This window comes from Lethenteron reissneri, chromosome 55 (assembly GCF_015708825.2).
Source record: "Lethenteron reissneri isolate LAM-NWPU_2019-01 chromosome 55, ASM1570882v1, whole genome shotgun sequence".
Lineage (NCBI taxonomy): Eukaryota > Metazoa > Chordata > Hyperoartia > Petromyzontiformes > Petromyzontidae > Lethenteron > Lethenteron reissneri.
This window is the reverse complement of record NC_083833.1, coordinates 505,346-529,729: the sequence shown is the minus strand read 5'-3', so window position 1 is coordinate 529,729 and position 24,384 is coordinate 505,346. Positions and strand designations below refer to the sequence as shown.

General features: G+C 56.6%; 1 protein-coding gene across 8 annotated transcripts in view; it reads right to left on the bottom strand.

Annotated features, from left to right (window-relative positions):
• Positions 1–1,237: 1,237 nt before the first annotated feature.
• LOC133356811 (reduced folate transporter-like) overlaps positions 1,238–24,384 on the bottom strand; it is a 35,310-nt gene continuing 12,163 nt past the window's right edge. For 5 of the 8 annotated variants that reach the window (XM_061574511.1, XM_061574512.1, XM_061574508.1 and 2 more), the window contains 5 exons: positions 23,459–23,609; positions 22,121–22,940; positions 6,524–6,716; positions 5,211–5,352; positions 1,238–4,373 (listed from right to left, as the gene is read on the bottom strand). In XM_061574511.1, coding sequence (XP_061430495.1) covers positions 4,071–4,373; positions 5,211–5,352; positions 6,524–6,716; positions 22,121–22,940; positions 23,459–23,609 — 1,609 coding nt within the window. In that variant the 3' untranslated portion in view covers positions 1,238–4,070. Of the gene's footprint in view, positions 4,374–5,210; positions 5,353–6,523; positions 6,746–17,916; positions 20,230–22,115; positions 22,941–23,458; positions 23,610–24,384 lie in introns of those variants that run through there. The other 3 variants (XM_061574509.1, XR_009756899.1, XM_061574510.1) reach the window with 3 other exon arrangements.

The following is a 24,384-nucleotide window of genomic DNA, read 5'->3' as shown; positions in this document are numbered from 1 at the left end:
GACATCAACATCGCGCGGCACTTCAACAAGTTGACATCAACATTGTGCGGCACTTCAACAAGTTGACATCAACATCGCGCGGCACTTTAACAAGTTGACATCAACATTGTGCGGCACTTTAAGAAGTTGACATCAACATCGCGTGGCACTTTAACAAGTTGACATCAACATCGCGTGGCACTTCAACAAGTTGACATCAACATCACGTGGCACTTTAACAAGTTGACATCAACATCGCGTGGCACTTTAACTAGTTGACATCAACATTGCGTGGCACTTCAACAAGTTGACATCAACATCACGTGGCACTTCAACAAGTTGACATCAACATCGCGTGGCACTTTAACAAGTTGACATCAACATTAAGCGGCAGTTTAACAAGTTGACATCAACATCACGTGGCACTTTAACAAGTTGACATCAACATCACGTGGCACTTTAACAAGTTGACATCAACATCACGTGGCACTTTAACAAGTTGACATCAACATCACGTGGAACTTTAACAAGTTGACATCAACATCGCGCGGCACTTCAACAAGTTGACATCAACATCGTGTGGCGGTGTCGCTACGGTGAACTTTGGCCCAATGTCTGCACCACTCCTGCGCGAAGCCGTCCCCTGCCCTCGCCCATCCGACACGCGCCTTGCAGAGACGCGTCATGAGAGCGTAAGCGGGGTTCGCTGCTCGGCTCTGGGCCAATCACACGGCCCGGGGTATTGGGGGGCGGGGCCCAGACTGGGGGCGTATGTGAAGGTCCCCGCCCACCTCGGGTCCAATCGGAAGCGGGGTGAGCGGGGGCGGAACCTCGGGGCGGAGCCAGCGGGGCGCTATGCGGATGCCGGATCTGGAAGGTTCGGTGAAGGGCGTGGTGAGAGGGAGGAGACAGGGTCACGTGGTGAAGGGCGTGGTAAGAGGGAGGAGACAGGGTCACGTGGTGAAGGGCGTGGTGAGAGGGAGGAGACAGGGTCACGTGGTGAAGGGAATATAGGTGGGATCCCGGAAGGGCTCCGGGTCAGTTGGTGGAGTCACGAAGCTGGACCACGTTGGGTGGCCAGAGGGGATCCGCGCCATCAGCCACGTGGCTGGAGGAGCTTCGAGCACACCGTGCGGGAGCGGGGGAGCGGAGCGACTGACGGGAGAGCGCGCGCGGGGCACAGGAAGCAGCCCGTCCACTGTCGGGACCAGCGGAGTGCGAGCGTCGACGGGAATAAAGAGAGACGGAGACCCAGCGGTGTATCGGCGGAGTCCTTTATTACAGACGTCCACTGCATTCAGCCGTGAGCGACTCCGTGCCATCCACACTGGCTACTTACACGTGAGTTGTATTTTATTTAAATACAACTCGGCGGGAGCTTTCACAAGTTTAAAACAAAAGAAAACTCCTTGCATTGCTAAGACATTGACATTTGTGCGCACAGCCAAGCCACGATGCACGTCGCTCCCCACCCCGTTGAACGTCGTTTCGCGACCAAGTCGTCACTCTTGCACCTCACACACCGCCACTCGAGTTGCGTCGCCTCAACCCACACACACACACCGCCACCCGAGTAAATCGCTTCGATCGTCGTCACGCATTGTAGGAACACGTCACCGACGTAAAGCGTGGGTGGAGTCTTGCTGTATTTGCAATCGGGTTTATGAAAACATACTTTGGTTTGATTTCTCTTCTCTTGATTTGACTGATTCTCGACGCATCAAAGGATACGTCGTTCGCACAGTTGTGGACAGAATGCCATCACCCTGTGTGTGTGTTTATTGTATCTTGGGGGTATTTATTGACGTGCATTTTTTTCCAAGTTGGCTCGAGTCTCATTGTCAAAATAAGCACCGCGACCCCAACCGGCAATGCCCCACCGGGGACGGAAGGCGGCCAGAGTTGGACGGCAGAGGCTCGGAGAGAGAGAGAGAGAAACCTCGTGGACTCCGCAGCCTCCAGGGAAGCGGGGAGCATCTTAAGAGGAGCGCACGCCGGCTGCGTCAAGAGCCATGAACGAGGAATACGTCCGCGAAGCAGAAATCCCCGCGGCATGAGGAGGCACCGCGCGGTGACACCGTGCGCCGTCAGAGGCCGCAGAAATGAGGAGCACAACAAGTAGTTTGATTGTTCTTTTCGCTCGGAGTCATCGGCGCCTGGATTGAGGCCAGAGAAATCGCTGATCGCGAGAGCCTCGTTTTAATCTTGGGGGGAGGGGACGGGAGCCCAAGATTTCAGCCTTGGACTCTGAACGTCGGTGATCAGAATTGCCCATTTAAGAGCCCCCATCACCAAAACCGAGTGACGCGTTGTAGTGTTTGCTCTCTCGCTTCGAGGACGACCACAGACACGCGTAGTGCAGTGCTGCGTGGTGCGGTGCAGTGCTGCGTAGTGTGGTGCAGTGCTGCGTTCTGAGCCACAGTGATGCGTTCTGAGCCACAGTGCCGAGTTCGTTAAAAAAATTCAAAATGTAAAAACTGTGCAATCGTATAATCATCTATAATCGTCTCATGCGCGACTCAATTAAAAGTCCACCGGTAAACGCGAGCGTGAACATTGTATTGCTACGGACGATGCGCGGTGGAGCACCGCGTGGAACGGATAATCAGCAAAGTAAAAGAACGCGCAGGGGAATTGGAAGGGATTGGAGGAGAAATGCATCGCTGTCAACCCGTACGGTTAACACCGTATTCTTGTACAGTTTTCAGGTGCTTACGGCGTAGAGCCGTAACATAATCTGTGTTTCTCCCTTGTGATGGGACTTTTTTAGGATGAATGTTGATATTTATAAGGGGCACGTGGTGACCAATAAAGTCTGAATAGGTATGTAACAAGGTAGGGCACTGATAAGGGGTTGACAGGTATGATAAACACTACAATATACACTACACTACTGTACACTGCACTGTTGTACACTACAATACTATACACTACTTACACAAATACTAGAATGGAAAAGAGCGGGTGACGGAAGATGATTGACAGGGAGGTCGTTGAGGGAAAGCGGGAAGGTGATTGGCTGGAGAGAAAGTGGGTCAAGGAACCTTCGAGAAAGGGGGCTTGAGGGATATAAAGGTGGTGGGGGGGGGGGGACGCGAGAGCCCGAGACGCTTGGGGTGAAGGGAATCCTCGAAGACCCCGTGGGTGTCTCGTGCTGGGAGAAATAAAGACTCCAACTGCTGAAGGCTGCTGTGTCGGTGTTACTACGTCAGCAATGATTCACCACGCACCACGTGATTAGATGCGCACTCAAGTCTCACAGCCACGACTCGATAACAACAAATCTCATTCGCACCGTCCTCTCTGGGAGGGCTTTCCTAACGATTATCTTCCCTTCAACGCGTCGTCACGCTACTCCAGTCGAGGTTCCATTCGTGACTTGCTGCTGCCGCTGCTGCGACGGTCAAAGTGAGCGGCATCTTAAGTGGGCAGCATGATTTACACGGCAGCTCGGAAAATTAAAAATGAAATCCGCGTCCCTCCAACTCGTCAATTGGGTCGTTAGCGCGACGCTCCCCCTGCGGTTGGCGTCGACTTTCAACGTGGACAAAAGCCAAAACTTTTGGGATTTGTCGCCAGATTTTTAGAAGAAGATTCTAACCGTGTGGCTCCAACCTGCAACCTCCTGTCCACCACGACGGGACGAGTGGCGGGCCGTGATGGCTTCTCAAACATTTAGAGTTTTTACATTCATATATGCTATTTATGTATGTGTTGATTTACATAAATATATATACACACACACGCATTTGTATACACGTGTGCAATGTTAGGTTCCTTGCAAAGGCCGCTAAGGTGGACTCGCCGCCGCCCAAGTGGTGGAGCAGTCGCAGCTGCTGCTGCCGCTGCCGCCGCCGCCGCCGGTGTGGAAGTGAAAGTGCTCCCAGCAAGGACTTGAGCTCGATCTGAACCCCGAACAACCAGCGAAGGTCCTCACACCCCCCCCCCCCCCCCACACTCCCGCTGGGCACCGCGTCGCACGCGGTGGGACTGCAACGCGGTTCACGGTTCACTGTGTCGGGAGCGATGGGGTCGGGGGCGATGGGTTAAGAGATGGTGGGGTCAGGGGTCACGGGTTCGGGGGCGATGAGTTAGGAGGTGGTGGGGTCAGTGGTGGTGGGGGGTATGGGGTGAAGTGGTCGGGGGGCGATGGGGTCAGAGGTGACGGGGTCAGGGGTCACGGGTTCGGGGGCGATGGGATCGGATGCGATGGGTTTGGGGGCAATGGGGTCGGGGGTGACGAGGTCGGAGGCGACGAGGTCGGAGGTGACGAGGTCGGAGGTGACGGGCTCCGCTCCCTTTTTGCCCGAGCGCCGTCGCGTGACGAAGGTGAACGCGGCGCGGCACAGGAACGCCACAGCCAGCGTGACGAAGTAGCCGCAGTAGACGTAGAACTGCGCTCGTCAGGGACGCGGCATGTGATGGGCACGGGTGACGGAGAGACCGTGGCGGTGGGGGGTGGGGGGGAGAGGGAGGGGAGAGGAGAGAGACGGGAACAGGAGGGAGGGCAGTGAGAGGGGGGACAACAACAGCCACAAAGTGAAGGGGTGCAAACTGAGAGTATGAGGAGCGGAGAGTCAAGGGGGTGGTGCAGCGCAGCAACTGGGGTAGAACACTGAGCACTGTAGATCCGGCTGTGGAAGTGGGTCAATGTGGAGTGGTGGGTTAATGTGGAGTGGTGGATTAATGTGGAGTGGTGGATGAATGTGGAGTGGTGGATTAATGTGGAGTGGTGGGTTAATGTGGAGTGGTGGGTTAATGTGGAGTGGTGGGTTAATGTGGAGTGGTGGGTTAATGTGGAGTGGTGGATGAATGTGGAGTGGTGGATGAATGTGGAGTGGTGGATTAATGTAGAGTGGTGGATGAATGTGGAGTGGTGGATGAATGTGGAGTGGTGGGTTAATGTGGAGTGGTGGGTTAATGTGGAGTGGTGGGTTAATGTGGAGTGGTGGGTTGACAGCGAGTGTGGTGGACTCGCGGTTATTGTGGTGGACGCGGGGTGAGTGAGGTGGTGGACGCGGGTTGAGTGAGGTGGTGGACGCGGGGTGAGTGAGGTGGTGGACGTGGGGTGAGTGAGGTGGTGGACGCGGAGTGAGGTGGTGGACGCGGGGGAGTGAGGTGGTGGACGCGGGTCGAGTGAGGTGGTGGACGCGGGGCGAGTGAGGTGGTGGACGCGGGGCGAGTGAGGTGGTGGACGCGGGGCGAGTGAGGTGGTGGACCAGCCACCTCACCTGGGCGCGCACGGACAGCGAGAGGCCGAGCTTGTCGCACACGACAAGCGTCACGACGGTCTGCAGCACGGTGGCGAGGAACGTGCTCACCCCGAACACCAGCGCGCTGCACTCCCGCGTCAGCTCCTTGCCGATCTGGAACCTGCGGAGACGGCACGCGACGCCCGTTCGTCTCGGATCACGCCAGCCCCTTGGTGGACCGCGCCACGACCGCGCCACGAACGCCACAGACGGAGGCCAGAGCCCGGACCGCGGGGGAACGTCAAAAAGAAAGTCAACGTCTCTCGTACGGCGACCCTACCGGTCGACCATCGGGACCAGGGGGGGGGGGGGGGCCTTGCGGGCGAAGCCACAAAAAAATGGCGCCATCAAAGATTTGCCGGCCTGCAAGTGGCGTGGCCGAGAATGCCAAACCATCGATCGCATGGCAATCACTCTGCCGACGCTGTCTTCACTCCTTTAAAGGAGGAAGGGACGAGATCCACTCTGCTTCTGAACCAGACAGCTGGGTGGATAACGACATCTAAAACCGCATCTTTAATCGTCCGCTATTAATTCGTACAGAAAGAAGAAGACCCGAGCAGCGTCTCGGCTATCTAGGCACCCTTCTTCTTAGCAGCAGGTTGACGATGTCATTCGAGACGTTGTCCACTGAGTTGTCTGTTGGGACGCAGGGTGGATCTCGTCCGGGCCTCCTTCAAAGGAGCGGACACAGCTGCGGCCGTTGACGATGTGTGCCGACCCTTTGGGATCGGTGGCCGCACTACTCGCAGGCCGTGCCTACTGTGGCATTGGGTGGCTGCATCGGCCGCGTGATCCGCTCCCGATTCGGTCGACGGTCGACCACTGGAAGGTTGAACCCGGGACGTGTCTCGTTGACGTTGGCCGCAGTCCAGGCTGCTACATCTGAACGTGTCGCGTGCACAATCGAATTCCCGTGCTGAGCGTATCATTTGTAACGTGCCCAGTTTTCACACGGATGAGCGGGCAACCCCAGGCAAGCGGGAATGCAGCCGGAATCGTCGTCAACTTTGCCCAAGCTCCGTGGCCCTATACATATTGGGATGTTTGGCGAGTGTTTGTGCCGTACAGGTGGGAGGAAATCGGGAGCACCCCACCGCCATCGCACCCCGGCCACGAAGCCGGCGACTTCGGCACCCACGGACGGGCAGGCAGGGAGATTCACGAATCGGTTTGCGATCCGCCAACCCTCCTGCTCGCCTCCTCCACGACCGCCGGATCGCAGCGCCGGCGGTGACGTCTGGGCGGGGGGGGGGGGGGGGGGGCGGCGGCGTTCGCGGCGCTTCCCGTACGTGGCGACGGTGAGTAGGAGCTGGTGCACCGTGCGGAAGAGCACGTAGGCGGCGTAGCAGAGCCAGATGCTGCGCGTGACGTTCATGGCGTAGAGCAGCGCCGCCTCCAGCGCCACCACCACCCCGAGCAGCAGCTCCCCCCACACGGCCCAGCGCACGCGCAGGAAGCCCACGGCCAGCGACGCCAGCGCACCTTGTCACGCGCACACACGCAGACACCGCCTTATACACACACACACAGACACACACGCAGATAGCATCTCATACACACACACGCAGACACCGCCTTATACACACACACACAGACACACAGACACCGCCTTATATACACACACAGACACACACGCAGACACCGCCTTATACACACACACGCAGACACCGCCTTATACACACACACAGACACACACGCAGTCACGCACGCAGACACCGCCTTATATACACACACACACAGATACACACCACCTCAAACACACACACGCAGACACCGCCTTATATACACACACACGCAGATACCACCTCATATAGACACAGACACACACGCAGACACACACACACGCAGACACACACACAGACACACACGCAGATACCACCTCATATAGACACAGACACACACGCAGACACACACGCAGACACACACACAGACACACACGCAGATACCACCTCATATAGACACACACGCAGACACACACACACACAGACACACACACAGACACACACACAGACACACACGCAGATACCACCTCATATAGACACACACGCAGACACACACGCAGACACACACACACACAGACACACACACACGCAGACACACACACAGACACACACGCAGATACCACCTCATATAAAGATAAAGATCCCCCGTATAGCCTGAACAGACTGTAGGGGCAAGTGCTGTTAGCGAGCACCTATGAAGGCCGGAACGGTACACGAGGGGGTGGGTGGCCAGCACCACGCCCGACCGCCTTTGTCTCCCTAGTGGCGATGTTTACACACCGCACCAGGTACTCATTTAAGGCTGAGTCGACCTTGGGGAGGCCCAGGACCGGTTCAGATAATCGTCACTGGTGTTAGCCGTGAGCGGGAATCGAACCCGGGTCGCCAGGTTCATAGCGCAGCGCGCTAACAGCTACACTACCGCTCCCCACATATAGACACACACGCAGACACACACGCAGACACACACACAGACACACACACCGACACACACACAGACACACACGCAGATACCACCTCATATAGACACACACACAGACACACACGCACACAGACACACACACAGACACACACGCAGACACACACGCAGACACACACGCAGACACACACACAGACACACACGCAGACACACACGCAGACACACACACAGACACACACGCAGACACACACGCAGACACACACGCAGACACACACACAGACACACACGCAGATACCACCTCATATAGACACACACGCAGACACACACACGCAGACACACACGCAGACACACACACAGACACACGCAGATACCACCTCATATAGACACACACGCAGACACACACACACAGACACACACACAGACACACACGCAGACACACACACGCAGACACACACACAGACACACACGCAGACACAAACACACACACGCAGACACACACACACGCAGACACACACACGCACACACACACGCAGACACACACACACACAGACACACACACAGACACACACGCAGACACACACACAGACACACACACAGACACACACGCAGACGGAGACACAGACACACACACAGACACACACGCAGACACACACGCAGACACACACACAGACACACACGCAGACACACACACACACAGACACACACGCAGACACACACGCAGACACACACACAGACACACACACGCACACACACACACACAGACACACACACAGACACACACACAGACACACACGCAGACACACACACAGACACACACACAGACACACACACAGACACACACGCAGACACACACACAGACACACGCAGATACCACCTCATATAGACACACACGCAGACACACACACACAGACACACACACAGACACACACGCAGACACACACACGCAGACACACACACAGACACACACGCAGACACAAACACACACACGCAGACACAAACACACACACGCAGACACACACACGCACACACACACGCAGACACACACACACACAGACACAACAACAACAACAACCGCCATTCGCCACTAAGTGGCGGTGACGTCACCACGATGCTTGTGCCAGGCCAAGTGCACCTTGAGGCCACGTGAAGTGTCGAAAGCCCGCTGGCAGGAGGTCACGGGGCAGACCCAGGTGCCACTGGTCGACTGACCGAGATGACCGAGATGACTGGCTGATGCACCACCTGTGCCCCCTACTGTGCCAACTTGCTGTGCTTTAGCCACCCGGCGCTCCGCTCGTTGTTGTGAGCGTCGCTCCTCCGCCCTCCGTTGTTGTTGGAGGGCGACTGCCTCCAACTGCCCAGTAGCGTCCTTCACGAGCCTCCTCCACTGAGGCCGATCTTGACACCGCTGGTACCAGTCATCGGCAAGTCCACTCAGCTCCACGTCCTCCTGTACCACATCACTCCATCTCTTCTCCAGCCCGTGCCGCGCCCGTCTAGCCCCCTCGATCCGGCCGAACAAAAGCTGTTTAGGCATGCGGTGGCTGGGCATGCGGGCTACATGACCCAGCCAACGCAGCCTTGCCTGCCGGAGGAGCTCACTGATGGGACTTTGCCCAGATCTTTCAAGGATTTGTGAGCTCCTCACACAATCCAGCCTGGTTAAACCCAGGATGGATCGTAGGCAGGCCAGCCTAAATGTTTCCAACCGGCGAAGATGCTCCACCAGGGGGGTCCACGTCTCGCAAGCGTAGAGAAGGGAGGGAATGACCGTGGCCGAGAAGACCTGAAGCTTCGTGCGGAGCGACAGACCAGGTAGCTTCCACACAGCGTTACGCAACCGATGAAAAGATATTGCCGCTCGACTGATTCGGAGTGAGACCTCTGCTGATAGACTGGAGCCGGTCATAAGCACACTGCCCAGGTATGGGAAACTCTCCACTCTCTCCACAACTGCCCCATCACCAATTGGGAGTTGTGGGGGTGGAGTGTCCGATGGTACAAAATACCCAGGCAGGTGCTTGGTTTTGGTGGGGCTGATGGTAAGGCCCCACCTCTTAGTGGCACGCTCCAGTCTCAGCAGCAGCGCCTCCAACTCCTCTTCTGAATGAGCAGCTATTACCAAATCATCGGCATACATAACGTGGTTGACCAATAGGGAGCCATCCCTTGATCGCACCCGGGCGTCGATCAGCCTCCCATTATATCTGTACCAAACGGAAATTCCCCCGGTACAGCTATTGAAGGCTTCACGAACTACGCGGTCAAAATAGATGTTAAATAATGTGGGAGCCAGAGGACATCCCTGTCGCACCCCAAGGTGTACAGGGAAAGGCTCCGACTCCCGGCCACGTAGTTTTACCCGGGCCCGCTCACCATCATGAAGGTCCTTAATGATCGTGAGCAGAGGGTCAGGGACTCCGAAAGCACGAAGAACAACCCAGAGTCCAGTCCTACTGATGGTATCATAGGCCTTGACCAGGTCAATAAAGCAGAGATGTAGGTCTTTTTGGAATTCCCTACACCTCTGCTGTAGCAGACGGACAGAAAATATGGCATCTGTGCAGGACCGCCCTTTCCTGAAACCGCATTGGGGCTCCGCAAGCCCCTCCTCAGCGTGCCTAGCAAGGCGATGTTGAATAATCCTTGCCAGGACCTTACCCGGCACACTGAGGAGTGAGATGCCCCTGTAGTTGTTACAGTCTGTGCGGTCCCCCTTCTTAAAGAGGGGGACCACCAGGGCATCCTTCCAGTCCTGCGGAACCCGTCCAGTGGTCCAGACTGTTGTTATGATGTCATATAGGGCAGTCTGTGCACAAACGCCACCCTCCCTCAGCATTTCGCTTGGGAGATCATCTCTGCCCGGTGCCTTCCCTGGTCTCAGACTCCGGATCGCCCTCAGTACTTCCTCAACAGCTGGAACCTCAGCCAGCCACTCACAGGGGGTGACCTCTTCCAATATTTGAGGCACCGCAGCCTCAGCAGGGTTATCCCCACTTTGTGCCATGATGTTTTCCTGGCTGAGAGAATTTCCCTCCCCCAGGACCTCACAGAAATGCTCAGCAAATCTGCAAACCTGTTCCTGGGGGTCGGAGATTGGATCACCGTTTTTTCCTCTAATGATGGTAATAGGTGTGGCGCTGCAGGTTACTTTTTTGATGGAGTTAAATAGTGATTTGTGATCACGGGCCACTGAGGCAGACTCCATCTCCTCAGCAACCCGCGACCACCACCCATCCTTACAACGCCTTACGGCTCTCCGAACTTCCGAGCGAAGGCTGCGGTAAACCTCCTCATTCTCTGACGTGGGATGCTGTAGGCGATGAGAGTGGGCCTGTCGCTTTTTCTCAATTAACCTGAACACCTCCTCTGTCAGCCAGGGTTTCTGGGGAGGTCTGGACCGCGTACCCAAAGCAGCCATTGCAGCTGCATGAGTCACAGTCCTAAACCTCGCCCATTTACCCTCGACATCAGGTGGAGTGGGGGACGATGCCAACCCCAGCTGCAAGCGATGATGAAATTCTCGCTTGCAACTTTCATCAGCTAACTGAGACCAGGCCACTTTTGGTTGGAATGGGATCCTGGGTGTACACCCACCACCGGAGTGGAAGAAAGGCAGGCGCATCTTACAGATGACTAGTCGATGGTCAGAGGACAGATCAGCTCCACGGTAGGTCCTGGTGTCAAGGACATGGGTTCGCATCCGCTGGTCCGTCACTATGTAGTCCAGCAGATGTTCTTGCTTGGACCCGGCATGTATCCATGATGTTGTGTGGATGCGCCGATGCCGGAAGAGCGTGTTGGTAATTACAAGCCCATGGGCTGCACAAAAATCTAGCAGCCTCCTACCGTTATTATTGAGCTGATCTGGCCCATGCCTTCCAATCACTCCAGACCAGGTGTCAGCATCATGACCAACTCGGGCATTGAAGTCACCCAACAAGATGACTCTGTCCCGAGTGGCCACTTTAGCCAGCACCTGTGACAGGAGGTCATAGAAAGCGTCTGACTCATCGGCTTTGCTTGCATCCCTCCACGGATGTTCGTCTTCGGTGGGGGCATAAGTAACCACGACCACCACTCCTCGCCTCTGGTTGATGGGAAGGCGAGCCCAAAGTATCCTGGGGCTTACAGCTTCCCACACCTCACCGCCACGCTCCCACGCCCCCTTCATTCTTTTGTTCAGAAGAAGAGCCACACCCTGTTGTTTGGCAGTCTCCTGCCCCGAGTAGAGGACTGTCCACCCCTCATGGTGGCAGGAGCCAGAACCGGTCCACCGGACCTCCTGAATGCCACAGAGATCCAGGCGGTACCGGTCCAGCTCCCGACAGAGGAGTGGCAGCCTCTCCTCCGCAGTGAGCGTTCGAACATTCCACGTGGCCATCCGCAATGGTTTTTTGTTGTTTCTGGAGGAGCCCCGAGGGTGAAAATTCAATCTCCTGGCTCCGCCAAATGGGGTTTGGCCAGGAGACGTCATAAAAGCCTGACCCCCCGGGGCCTCCGGCACAAGCTTATTTGTTACAGGTTTATGTTTAATTCGTGGTTTAGTGGTAATGAATTGAAGGTGGAGGGGTTACCAGCCCCTCACACCCGTCCAGAGCCCCCGTTTAGCCACTGTGGTGGTCACAGACGCCATGAGGGGAGAGGCCAATGGGCATTGGCCCTCCCCCCACAGCACTGCCCACGACAGTGTTGCCCGTCCGGCACCGCGAGGAGGTAGGAGGTTGTTTTGCCGGACACACACACAGACACACACACAGACACACACGCAGACACACACGCAGACACACACACAGACACACACGCAGACACACACACAGACACACACGCAGATGAAGTACCGGTGAAGACGCTTGACGCCGAGGTTGAGGCACACGTATATTTATTTCACAGTATGACAGTGGGCATATACACTCTCGAGGGGGTATCGGCCCCCTCACCCGTATAACTCGGGATACACCCCTAGCTAACTCTGTCCTAGCCCCGAATCCTCCACTAATGGGCTAGGGGAGGCTAACTGGCCCGACACTGGTAAGTCGGGCCCGGTACCCGGAGTTCCAGACCAGCTCTTACAAGAGCACCGGCTCTGGCTTTCGGGACCACGCCGCTGGCTCAATCCTGTCCGGCCCTGAAAAGGACATCGAACCAGGGGAGTCCAGGGCTCTATCTAAGACGTCTTCAATCTTCTTCCCTTAGCTTAAACATAACTGCCGAGCCCTTTGAAACATCCCCTTTTATACCCAACCCCTCCCTGAGGGGTGGGGCCCCGGGGGATCATAACGTTCGAACCAGCCCCCCCCAGGGTGTCTGGCTCGGACGTCGTAGAGAGCACTTGCTCGTGCACTTACGTAGCCCCGCCCACTGTGTTTGTTTTCCATAGGCTGCCATGCATAACGGGCCCTCTTTTTAACACCCCTACATCACCCCCCCCCCCCCCCCCGCATAGCTTGCAGCCGTCCCGGCTGCCAACATACAAAAATGACAATAAAAGTGCATTTACCCCTTGACCGCGCGTGTGCCTCACTATTTTTCAACAATAACAAGAACAGCAACAAGAACACAACAAAATGCAACAGCAAGAAGAGAAAACAACCCGACGCACCCCCCCTTGAATAAATACGAATTCCGTAAAAAAAACAACCTATATACAATTTGCAGGGAACCCACCATACACACAACACCAGGTGAACCCAACGTATGTACATTTCAATGGGCAGGGAACACACCACCCACACAACACACGATGAACACAACCTATGTACACATCTTCCGGCCTCATAACAGTCTGCGCATTTTTGCGCGCGTCCTTGCAGCGGGCCCCTCACACGGGGTAACCCCGGGTGGCGGACCGTAAGGTGGCAATTGTCCGTCCCGGAGTGAGACCTCATCCGATGCCGCGCGACCGTCGGTATCCCCAGGAGGGGTGGTCGGGCGTGAGCCCGTCAGTCCTGATGCACCTGGAGGTGGCACGGCCGGCAAGGCATTAGGTGAGAACGACGGAGACGGACCCAGTGAGTCGGTCGACCCCCCACACGTTTGGCCACGCATGTGTGAAGTGGGTTTGTGTACCGCAACGAGGGGTTTTAACCTAGAGGGGTGCACGAACCATCGCCGCTTCCCCCATTTAATGCGCACGCACTGTGGTCGCAAAACTTCGACCACCTCCACAGGGCCCCGCCACGGCCGCGCCAGCTTAGGGGAGGTAGCCAGGGGCACTTGGGGACAGTGCAACCATGCCTTGTCCCCCGGCTTCCACTGTATCACGTGCGCCCGACCCAGCCTGAGGCGCTCATTCGCTTTTTGACGGAGGTCCGAGTTTAGCATAGCAGCATCCCGCGCCTCTGTTAATTTGGCCAGATTAAATTTGACGTGGTCAGCCAATTTAGTTTTCCCTTGCGGGTCGGGGATCTGCAGCTGAGCGCGAACAGGCGGGTCGGGTTCGCGACCGTACATGAGGTAAAAGGGGGAAAATCCCGTAGCTGCATGGGGTGCCATCCGGTATGCCGCCAAGACCCCTTGAATATGCAGGTCCCAGTCAGTCTGCGAGTCCGAGACCTGCTGTGACATCATTGACGTAATGGTGCGATGCAGGCGCTCGACCATTCCGTCAGTTTGCGGGTGATACGGGGAGGTACGAAATTTCTTCGTGCCTAAGAGGTCACAGACTTGTTTGAGTAATTTACCGGAAAAATTTCTGCCCTGGTCGGTCAGCAGCCGCTCCGGAGCACCTTTGTCCAGGACGTATCCCTGAACAAAGGCCTCCACGATGGCTGCTGCCGACTGGTTGGCAAGGGGCCAGGCCATAGGCCAGCGCGTAAAATACTCGACACCTGTCGACAAATACCTATTGCCCCTGGGGGTGGCGGGAAATGGGCCCAAAATGTCCAGCGCGACAAGCTCATTTATTCTGGATACTTTGATCGATTGCAAGGGCGGGTTAGACTCCCGCGCCGGCGGTTTCCGTTGCGCACACCGAGGGCATGATCCCAATAGATCCCCAACATCCCTCGTCATACCAGGCCAAAAAAAATCAAGTTGTAGCAGTGCAAGAGTCTTTTGGGTCCCCAGGTGTAATAGGCGCTCATGCGCGGCCCACACCACCTTGCCTCGCAACTCAGAAGGGACCACCAGCCGATGTCGCTGGGATTTGCCGTCCCAATGCATCAGCAGACCTTGCACCATTTCCCATGCATCCGAATCACCCTTCACCCGCCCAGCACCCCCGACGCGACGACGCCACCCGAGGAGGGAGGTATCCTCCATTTGGAGGCGCCCCCATTCAGTGACGGGCAACCCCAACAGGGAATCTCTTCCCTGTTGTTCGATCGAATTAGTAACCAATGGTTCGTCGTCGTCGGTGGCTGCTAAGATCGGAACCGATGCGTCCCCTGAAGGCCTGCAACGTCCCGACCCCAGGAGGCATGCACATTCGGAGGTGGTTGGCATGCGCGACAGAGCGTCCGCATTCGTATGGCGAACGCCCTTACGGTAGGTGGTTTCAAAATCAAAGTCCTGGAGAACCTCCAACCATCGAGACAACTGTCCCGATGGTTGTTGAACTCGGAGGGCATACTGTAGTGCCGCATGATCTGTGCGGACGGTGAAATGCCGACCGTACAGATATGGGCGATACTGTTGGATGAAATAGACAATTGCCAACAGTTCCCTACGGGTGACACAATATCTTTGCTCCGCAGGAGACAACACCCGACTACCGTACGCGACCACCCGTTCCACGCCATCAACCACCTGGGAAAGCACACCCCCAATACCCGTGTTGCTCGCATCGGTGTCGAGCAAAAAGGGCTTAGAAAAATCTGGGTAAATCAAGGGAGGGGCTTTTACCAGGGCGTCCCGAAGGGAGCAGAAAGCAGCCTCCTCCTCTTGACCCCAGTGGAACCGAACCCCTTTAGATGTTAAAGCGTGCAGGGGTTTTGCAATTGTCGCAAAATCAGCGACGAACCGTCGGTAATACGACGCGAACCCAATGAAACTCCTGACCTCTCCCACCGAGGTGGGAGTCGGCCAGGAGCTGACACACTGCGTTTTGGCGGGATTGGTAGCAATACCTGAGCGTCCCACGATGTGCCCCAAATAACGCACCGAATCGCGCAACAAATGGCATTTTTGGGGCTTGAATTTCAAATTAGCAGCCCGCATCTTTAGGAAAACCGCCCGCAACCTCTGGAGATGTTCGTCAAAAGTTTTACTAAAGACGATAACGTCATCCAAATAAATGAGGCACGACTCCCATTGCAATCCAGCCAAAACCAATTCCATCAAACGCTGGAAAGTTGCCGGCGCTGAGTGTAAGCCCATCGGCAACCGATTGAATTGGAACAGGCCATGCGGTGTACGGAAAGCAGTTTTAGGCTTTGAATCATCGTCCAGAGGAAGCTGCCAGAATCCCGAAAGTAAATCCAGTGTGGAAAAGAATCGCGCTCCCGCCAAGGCGTCCAGCGATTCATCCATCCGAGGGAGCGGGTATGCGTCGGCAACCGAAATTTTGTTAAGACGCCGGAAATCAACGCAAAACCGCAACGAACCGTCCTGCTTTTTAACCAGGACGATCGGCGCTCCCCAAGGGCTGGTGGAAGGAGAAATGATGTCGGCGGCCAACATGTCATCAACAGCCGATTTGACATGGTCCTTTTCGGCGGGACTCAACCGAAACGGATTTTGGCGAATTGGCGCGCTGTCACCCGTGTCAATATGGTGACGCAGCAGGTGAGTACAACCCAAATCGTATTTATTCCGACTAAAAACGTCGGAAAATTCCCGCAGTAGTGTTTTAAGTTGTTGACGCTCTGAATCTGACAGGTCCATTGATCCCGCACAAAGCGCCTCGAGCCACCCTTCATCGCTGTCCGAATGCGGTCGCGGCACAGGGACAACGCTGACGTGATTTGCGACGGGTTCCTCACATGGCACCGGCGTTGCGTGAGCAAGCACGGTCCCCTGTGGGACCACCACCGTCTGCGAGCCCACATTGAGGACCGCGATGAAGGGTTCACCGTCCCCTCTTACTATGGTCTGGGCCGGAAGTAAATGAGGTCCACTAACCCCGGCCCTAGACGGCCCCAGCAGAACCCCTTGGGCCCCAACACCCTTAGCGAAGGGCCGCCGAAGTTTCAAGGGAATCAACATTTGCGCCCCCGGAGGGACGCGCACCGTTCTCTCTACGAATGCCGGCACCGTCGCGAACGCCGTCCGAGTCGTAACAGGCGATGGCAGAAACGCCATGCGTCTGCCCGACGGGAGCTCAATACATCCCTGGTCGATCAATATCCTAATCGGCATTTTGGCCAGGAAGTCCGTCCCCAGCAGGCACGGAACCGCCAGCGAGGAGGAAACAAAAATCGGCCCAGACAATTTAATTTCCCCAATACAAATTTGGGCACGAATTTGTCCGATGATGCCAAGTGAGCCCCCGTTAGCCGCATAGAATGGTACGTTAACAGGCATCAAAGGACGACTCCGGACAGGGAGAATATTGTAAATCAACTCCGAAATAATGGTCGCCGATGCTCCCGTATCGACCAGGATGCGCACTTCAACCCCGTCGATGTGCCCCACAACGGCCGACGACCCCGACGATGCGGCTACCATACGATCGGCCAGCACGGACCACTGGCCGGGTTCGATATGAGTACCCGGGGTGGTGCGTGATGGTGCGATGGTGCGCGATATCGGCCCCCCTCTCGTTGCGGTGTTTGAGTGCGTGACGGGTGTGTGCGTGGGCCAAACATGTGGGGTGCTGCGACTCGCCGGGTTATGATGGTGGAGCTTGTGATGAGGCCCGTCGTCCCGTTGAGGTGTCGTCCCGCGCTGTCGAGGAGCGCGGCACCCCGAGGCGACGTGGCCCCGGACGCCGCAGTTGAAACACCGCGGGAGCGCCGTTGGAGGAGACGGACGGTTGAAACGGCCCGGCCCATTCCGGCCCGAACGTGCTCCTGTCGCCTGTTGCGGTCGGTGGTCGACGGCGTAGAGCTCCTCCGTCGGAATGGTGGCTGCAGCCACCGCACGCCCCGCCGATGCCCTGCTGGCTTTCCGCCGCAGTGACAGGAGGTTGGCGTGGAGGAGCCGCGCCGCCTGGAGCGATGTCATCTCCTCGTCCTCCCGGGCGACGACCGCGATGTCAAGGTCGTCTGCCAGGAGGAGGATCTTCTCCGTGACCATCGCGTCCACGCCGTCGTCGTCCATACGAGGGAAGGCCGACTTAGCCATCGCCAGGAGGCTCGTCCGATATGCTAGGGGCGACTCCTTCTCACCCCGCTTGCGGTCGTAAAATTGCTGTCGGCATTCAGCCGATGGTCCATAGACCCCGCCCAGCAGCTGTAGTGCCATCGGTAACGTAGACCGCTTCTCTCTCGGCGCCGATGTGAGGGCGGCGAGCGCGTCGCCGTCGAGGAGCGCCGGCAGCGCGCAGAGAGCCTCCTCATCGGACCATTTCGCCATCTCCTGATGGGCGAGGAAACGTCGGCGAAAACCGGCCCAGTCCCCCTCCGCGCCGATGAACTCCTTCAGCGGGGGCAGTCTCTGATGAAGCGCAGCGGTCGTTGTGGACTCCCGCAGGCTGATGTCACCACCACTCGGCTGTGCGTCGGTGCGAACAGCCGATGGGATCGCCTGTCGCGCTTGTGATGACGTTGCAGCTTCAGCGACGGCGATGTCGGAGCAGATGTCTAGGCTGGCCACGCCCCGAACAGCTGTAGCGTCGATGGCGGGAATTTCAAATTCGGACTGCTCCGAAATGGCGGGAAGGCGCCCTGGTCGTTGGCTCGCCTCGCCCCGTGTTGGATCACCGGCCCCTAGTCGCGTGATGGTCTCCAGCGTGGCAGCAGCGGCATACAGCAGCTCCGCCAGCCTCCCGTGAGCCAGCCGTAACGCGTCTGGCTGCGGCCCCTCTTCATTTCGATGCCCCGGTAAGGAGGCGTCAGGCCCCGGCTGCACCTTGTCTTGTGGAGCCGTCTCGGGCTCGACGATCTCGGCAGTGTCTTCCTCCTGCGGTACTTTGGCCCGCGCTGTTTTCCGCGTGTCCATGTTCGAATTACTTTTGACACCAGTTGAAGTACCGGTGAAGACGCTTGACGCCGAGGTTGAGGCACACGTATATTTATTTCACAGTATGACAGTGGGCATATACACTCTCGAGGGGGTATCGGCCCCCTCACCCGTATAACTCGGGATACACCCCTAGCTAACTCTGTCCTAGCCCCGAATCCTCCACTAATGGGCTAGGGGAGGCTAACTGGCCCGACACTGGTAAGTCGGGCCCGGTACCCGGAGTTCCAGACCAGCTCTTACAAGAGCACCGGCTCTGGCTTTCGGGACCACGCCGCTGGCTCAATCCTGTCCGGCCCTGAAAAGGACATCGAACCAGGGGAGTCCAGGGCTCTATCTAAGACGTCTTCAATCTTCTTCCCTTAGCTTAAACATAACTGCCGAGCCCTTTGAAACATCCCCTTTTATACCCAACCCCTCCCTGAGGGGTGGGGCCCCGGGGGATCATAACGTTCGAACCAGCCCCCCCCAGGGTGTCTGGCTCGGACGTCGTAGAGAGCACTTGCTCGTGCACTTACGTAGCCCCGCCCACTGTGTTTGTTTTCCATAGGCTGCCATGCATAACGGGCCCTCTTTTTAACACCCCTACACAGACACAAACACACACACGCAGACACACACACACGCAGACACACACACGCACACACACACGCAGACACACACACACACAGACACACACGCAGACACACACACAGACACACACACAGACACACACGCAGACACACACACAGACACACGCTTCCCACCTCTCCTGCCCCTCCCCTCCACTGTAATGCTATCGTCGTTGAGGCTGTATCTGCATTATAATTACTTTGGCAGATTTTGATTTGTATCTTTTTCAGAGATACAGCATGGTAATTGATGGTTAATTATATATTTCACTTACATTTTCTTTAATAAAAAAGATAATCTTGATATTGCGATTATGATTTTTTATTTCTGTAATTTCCCTTATCTATTATCGTTTATTTCACCGTGACTTTGATGCGTTTGTCAGAGAAGCGGCGGTGTTGTTTTTTGTCGATGAAACGCCGATTTAAGAGCTCCTTGGCTCACAGGGAACTTCGAAATAAACCTGAAACCGAAACCGAACGTCGTTCGGCCGAGCCAGCGATCGCGTCCCGCAAGTATCGTCGGGATGTGTCCGCCTGTGAACATCGCAGCAAAACCCAGGGCCAGTCACGGACATCGGCATCTGCCTGTCGGGCGGCAGGGATCGATCTGTGCCGAGACCGGACTGCCCGGCACCGCCACGGTCAGCTTCCCCGCACGAGACGGCGCACGGCGCTGACCGACAAACGCCCCCCCCGGCGGTGGCTCCACAGCGGGGGGAGTTCGCCGCACGGAGCGCCCCGGGGCGGGGTGCGGATGGAGAGCCACGCGGCTCATCCCGCGGTGGGCTGGAAGGTTGACGACGGGCAGGGCAAGGCCACGCACCGAGATCGGCTCCCAGGCGTCGGCAGGGACCCTGCCCGGCACGTGCCTCGGCTCGAGGCGTGAGGAACGAACTCTGATGACACGGGACACGTGGAGGGGGACGTCGGCTTAGCCGTTGTTACTTTGACCCTCCGCTAATGACGCCAATGGTTAATTATCGCTCGATGGAGGTTACAAAAATCTCAACCCCACTGGCAATTCGATTAATCATTGTGATTCAGGGTCCTGCTCTTTGATTCGTACGTTGATCCTGAATCTTGTTGTTAGCATCTCGTCTGTATTGCTGCTTGTGTATCGCTCTCGCTGGAGAGTTTTGCTTTCTCCGTTTGCCTGAATTTATGTAACATGAGCATACCATTTGCATATACAGTAGAACCCTCTTGACGACCACCCCGGTTAATCCAATGTGTAGTGTACAGTGTAGTGTATAGTGTAGTGTATAGTCTAGTGTATAGTAGTGTATAGTAGTGTAGTGTATAGTAGTGTAGTGTGTAGTGTAGTATGTAGTGTAGTGTAAAGTGTAGTGTATAGTAGTGTAGTGTATCGTAGTGTAGTGTATAGTAGTGTAGTGTGTAGTGTTGTGTATAGTAGTGTTGTGTATAGTAGTGTTGTGTATAGTAGTGTATCGTAGTGTAGTGTATAGTAGTGTAGTGTATAGTAGTGTAGTGTGTAGTGTATAGTAGTGTAGTGTATCGTAGTGTAGTGTATGTTAGTGTAGTGTATAGTGTAGTGTATAGTACTGTAGTGCCTCCATAGAGTCCAATGTGTTCGCTTACCGATCATTCCCCTGTTAACCACGGGCTGTTGTAGGTACAGTAAATATCTTAATGCATTGGTTAACGTGTTTATTTTCATATTATGTGTTTATAATGTTGTTAGTATCTTTATGTATTAATTGTTTAAATGTTACAAAGTGTGCTTTTTGCGTGATAAAGGGTAACTTCCAATGGCATCAGAACGCATTCGGCCTTTGACGTGCATTCCCTATCCTCGCTTGACGACCAAATCACTTAACGGCCGGCTACGTGGATACATTTGACTCAAACACACAAGATCCTCTGCGCATATTGTGTGAGCATTAGATATTGATTCGTTCGACTCCCAGTATCCACGTGACAGGACAGGTGGGGTTCATGGCTCTTGACCTCTTGACCCCAGTCTACATCAATTGCCTCAATTTCCCGCAGTTGGCTGGACCAGATCAATAACTTGAAGGTGCGTCAACCTAAAGCTTCACCAGCGAAAACAAGTCCAGTTTTAGAAAACCGAATCCCAGCCGGCCACCCAAACATATAAACACGAGGTGTCTCTGTCGCCTGCAGCAGAGCCTCGAGAGCCGTGGTTCTTCACCTGGGTGTGCGCCCACCCACTGGGGGTGCGAGATGCCCTTGCTGGGGGTAGCGAGACGTGGCCAGATTTTTGTTCGAAGGTAAATAATCGAAAACACAAAGTAAGCCACAGGGCACGTGAAGTTACAACTTACTTTGTTTCATCAAATCCTACGTATTCATTAAAATAAATAAAACAAATTAAGATTGAGAACCAAAGGGCTGCAAGGCTGCAATCAAGGTGAAGAACCACTACCCTGAAGGAACTCAGGCCAAAGGCTTCGTCCCAATATCCCAGCGGCGCTGCGCTTGCTCCAGCATGGCACTTACAAATCTCACGGCGGGGGGGCCGGTGGGAGTGGGGGGTGAGGGGGGCCAGTGGGGTGGGGGAGTGGGGGGTGAGGGGGGAGTGGGGGGTGAGGGGGGCCGGTGGGGTGGGGGAGTGGGGGGTGAGGGGGGAGTGGGGGGTGAGGGGGGCCGGTGGGGTGGGGGAGTGGGGGGTGAGGGGGGAGTGGGGGGTGAGGGGGGCCGGTGGGGTGGGGGAGTGGGGGGTGAGGGGGGAGTGGGGGGTGAGGGGGGCCGGTGGAGTGGGGGAGTGGGGGGTGAGGGGAGTGAGGGGGGGTGGTGCGACCTCACTCAGCAGGGTGGACGTGGCCTCCGTGGCGCCGTTGTAGACGCGGGGGTTGTCGCGCGACGGCTCCACCTCGTCCCACAGCAGCTGCACGTAGTAGAGGACCATGTAGTACCCGGCCATGCCGAACACCCACCAGGCGCACCACGAGCACAGGCTGGGCGACGAGGCGACGGCGCGGCCCGCCCTGCGCAGCCACTCGAGGTACGTGGCGGCGGCCGCCCGTCCGGCGCTCACGGCGCTCCCGGCGGCGGGCGCCGCGACGCCGAAGCCGCCCCCTCGGGCGGCGTCCGCGTCGCCCTTCGCGAGCGGCCCCCGCTCGGGGCACCGCCCGTCGGCGGCGGCGACGGCGGCGACGTCGCCCGGCGGGGGCCGGTGGAAGAAGAGGCTGCGTCGGGGCCACGGCAAGAAGAGCGAGAAGAGGAAGGAGACGGAGACGAAGCCCAGGGAGACGCGGTTGAGCGTCGCGTAGGAGACGCCCCACACCGTCACGCACAGCTGCCCCAGCGCGGAGCTGCCGAAGAGGCCGAGGAGGGTGGCCGCGCGCGACACGCTCGTCACGCGCTGCACGTGGCCCGTCTCCACGAGCGCGAAGAGGATCGGCGAGAACGCCACGCGCGCCGCCATGCTCACGCCGTAGAAGAACTCCACGAACTGGATGCCGAGGATGCCCCGCGTGAACAGCAGGAGCAGCCACACGGCCACCAAGCTGGCGCTCTGCAGCACCAGCATGGGCTTGTAGCGCAGCAGGTCGGACAGCAGGAAGACGGGCACCAGCACGGCCATGTAGGAGTAGACGAGCACCGGCATCACCTCGTTGGTGATCTGGGCCCGCCGGGGGCGGCAACGACGACAACAACAAACGAGCCGCGTCAAGGCTCGCGTCGCCGCCGGTGCGTCTGGTGCGTTGACCGTGAACAGCAAGCTCAGGTCCGCTTCACGGTGGACGCGAAAGAGACCCCGTGGCGTCATTCGCGAAAAGTGGAAAAACCCAGCAACTATCGCCACGGACTAGGAAGCTCCCGCTCGCTACGGAGGCAGCAGCGCCCCTTCCCTGACCTGGTGATGGCAGCTCTGTGCCGTGAGAATGGCACCGATATGGAACGGGCTCGTAGTTTGAATCGAGCTGAAGGAACGTTCCCCGCTGGAGCTCTCTCCGCAGATCCTCGCTTCTACCCACACGATGACTCGCACGGCTTGTGCTATTATGTGATTGGACTTTACCTACACTGTGAGCGTAGAGTAATCATCATTACTGGCTTCTTCTCATTGTTTGCATTCTATCTACAGTGCGAGTGGAGTCACTATTATTACGATCGTTTTTTTTATTGTGGACGTCTCACCTGCTCACGCGTCAGGTTCTTGTCGGGGCTGAGCAGGAAGGGCATGAGGAAAGACTCGGCCGGCCTCAGCTGAGACACGAAGCCGTAGATGCAGACGATCAGCGCCGGGCACCACCACTTACAGCTGGCCATGGCACCCAGCGACTCGCTCCTGCTCCACAAACACAAAGATCCCCGCCCACCGCCACGTAGCCTCAACAGGTGGTCAGGGCGTGTGCTGTTGGCGAGCGGCGCCTGTGACGGGCGAGCACGGTGCACCGGCGGGTGGGTGGCCAGCAACCACGCCCGGCCGCCTTTGCCGCCCCAGTGGCGATGTTTATACGTCGAACCGGGTACTCGGTTGAGGCTAAGTCGACCTAGGGGAGGCCCAGAGCCAGTTCAGATTATATTCGACACCGATGTTGGCCGTGAGTGGGGATCGAACTCGAGTTGCCGGGTTTGTAGCGCCGTGCGCTAACCACTGCGCCACCGCTCTCTATATAAAGACAAACATCCCCCATATAGCCTACTAGTGAGCAGCACCTCTGACAGCCGGTATAGAGAACGAGGGGGTGGCATACCAGTCAAGCCCTTATCAGTGCCCTACCTTATTACAGACAAATTCCAACCTTATTGGTCACCACGTGCCATTATAAATCTCAACGTTCATCCTACAAGTCCCATCACAAACAAATAGACAAAACAAAAATTGCCCAGAATGAAACGGCTGTACGCCGTATAGACCTGACAACTCCATGTCCCTGTACGGGGATACGGGGGGTAAACCGTGTGGGTTTACAGCCATGAGTAGGGGCACGTAGTCAGAACGTTACAACAGCACACAATACAAACAACATGACAGCAGTGGAAGGCATAGGAAAGGTAAACAAATCACTTGAAAACAACTACAAATAAAAGTAAAGTACTTTTTTAATCTTACCAGGTAA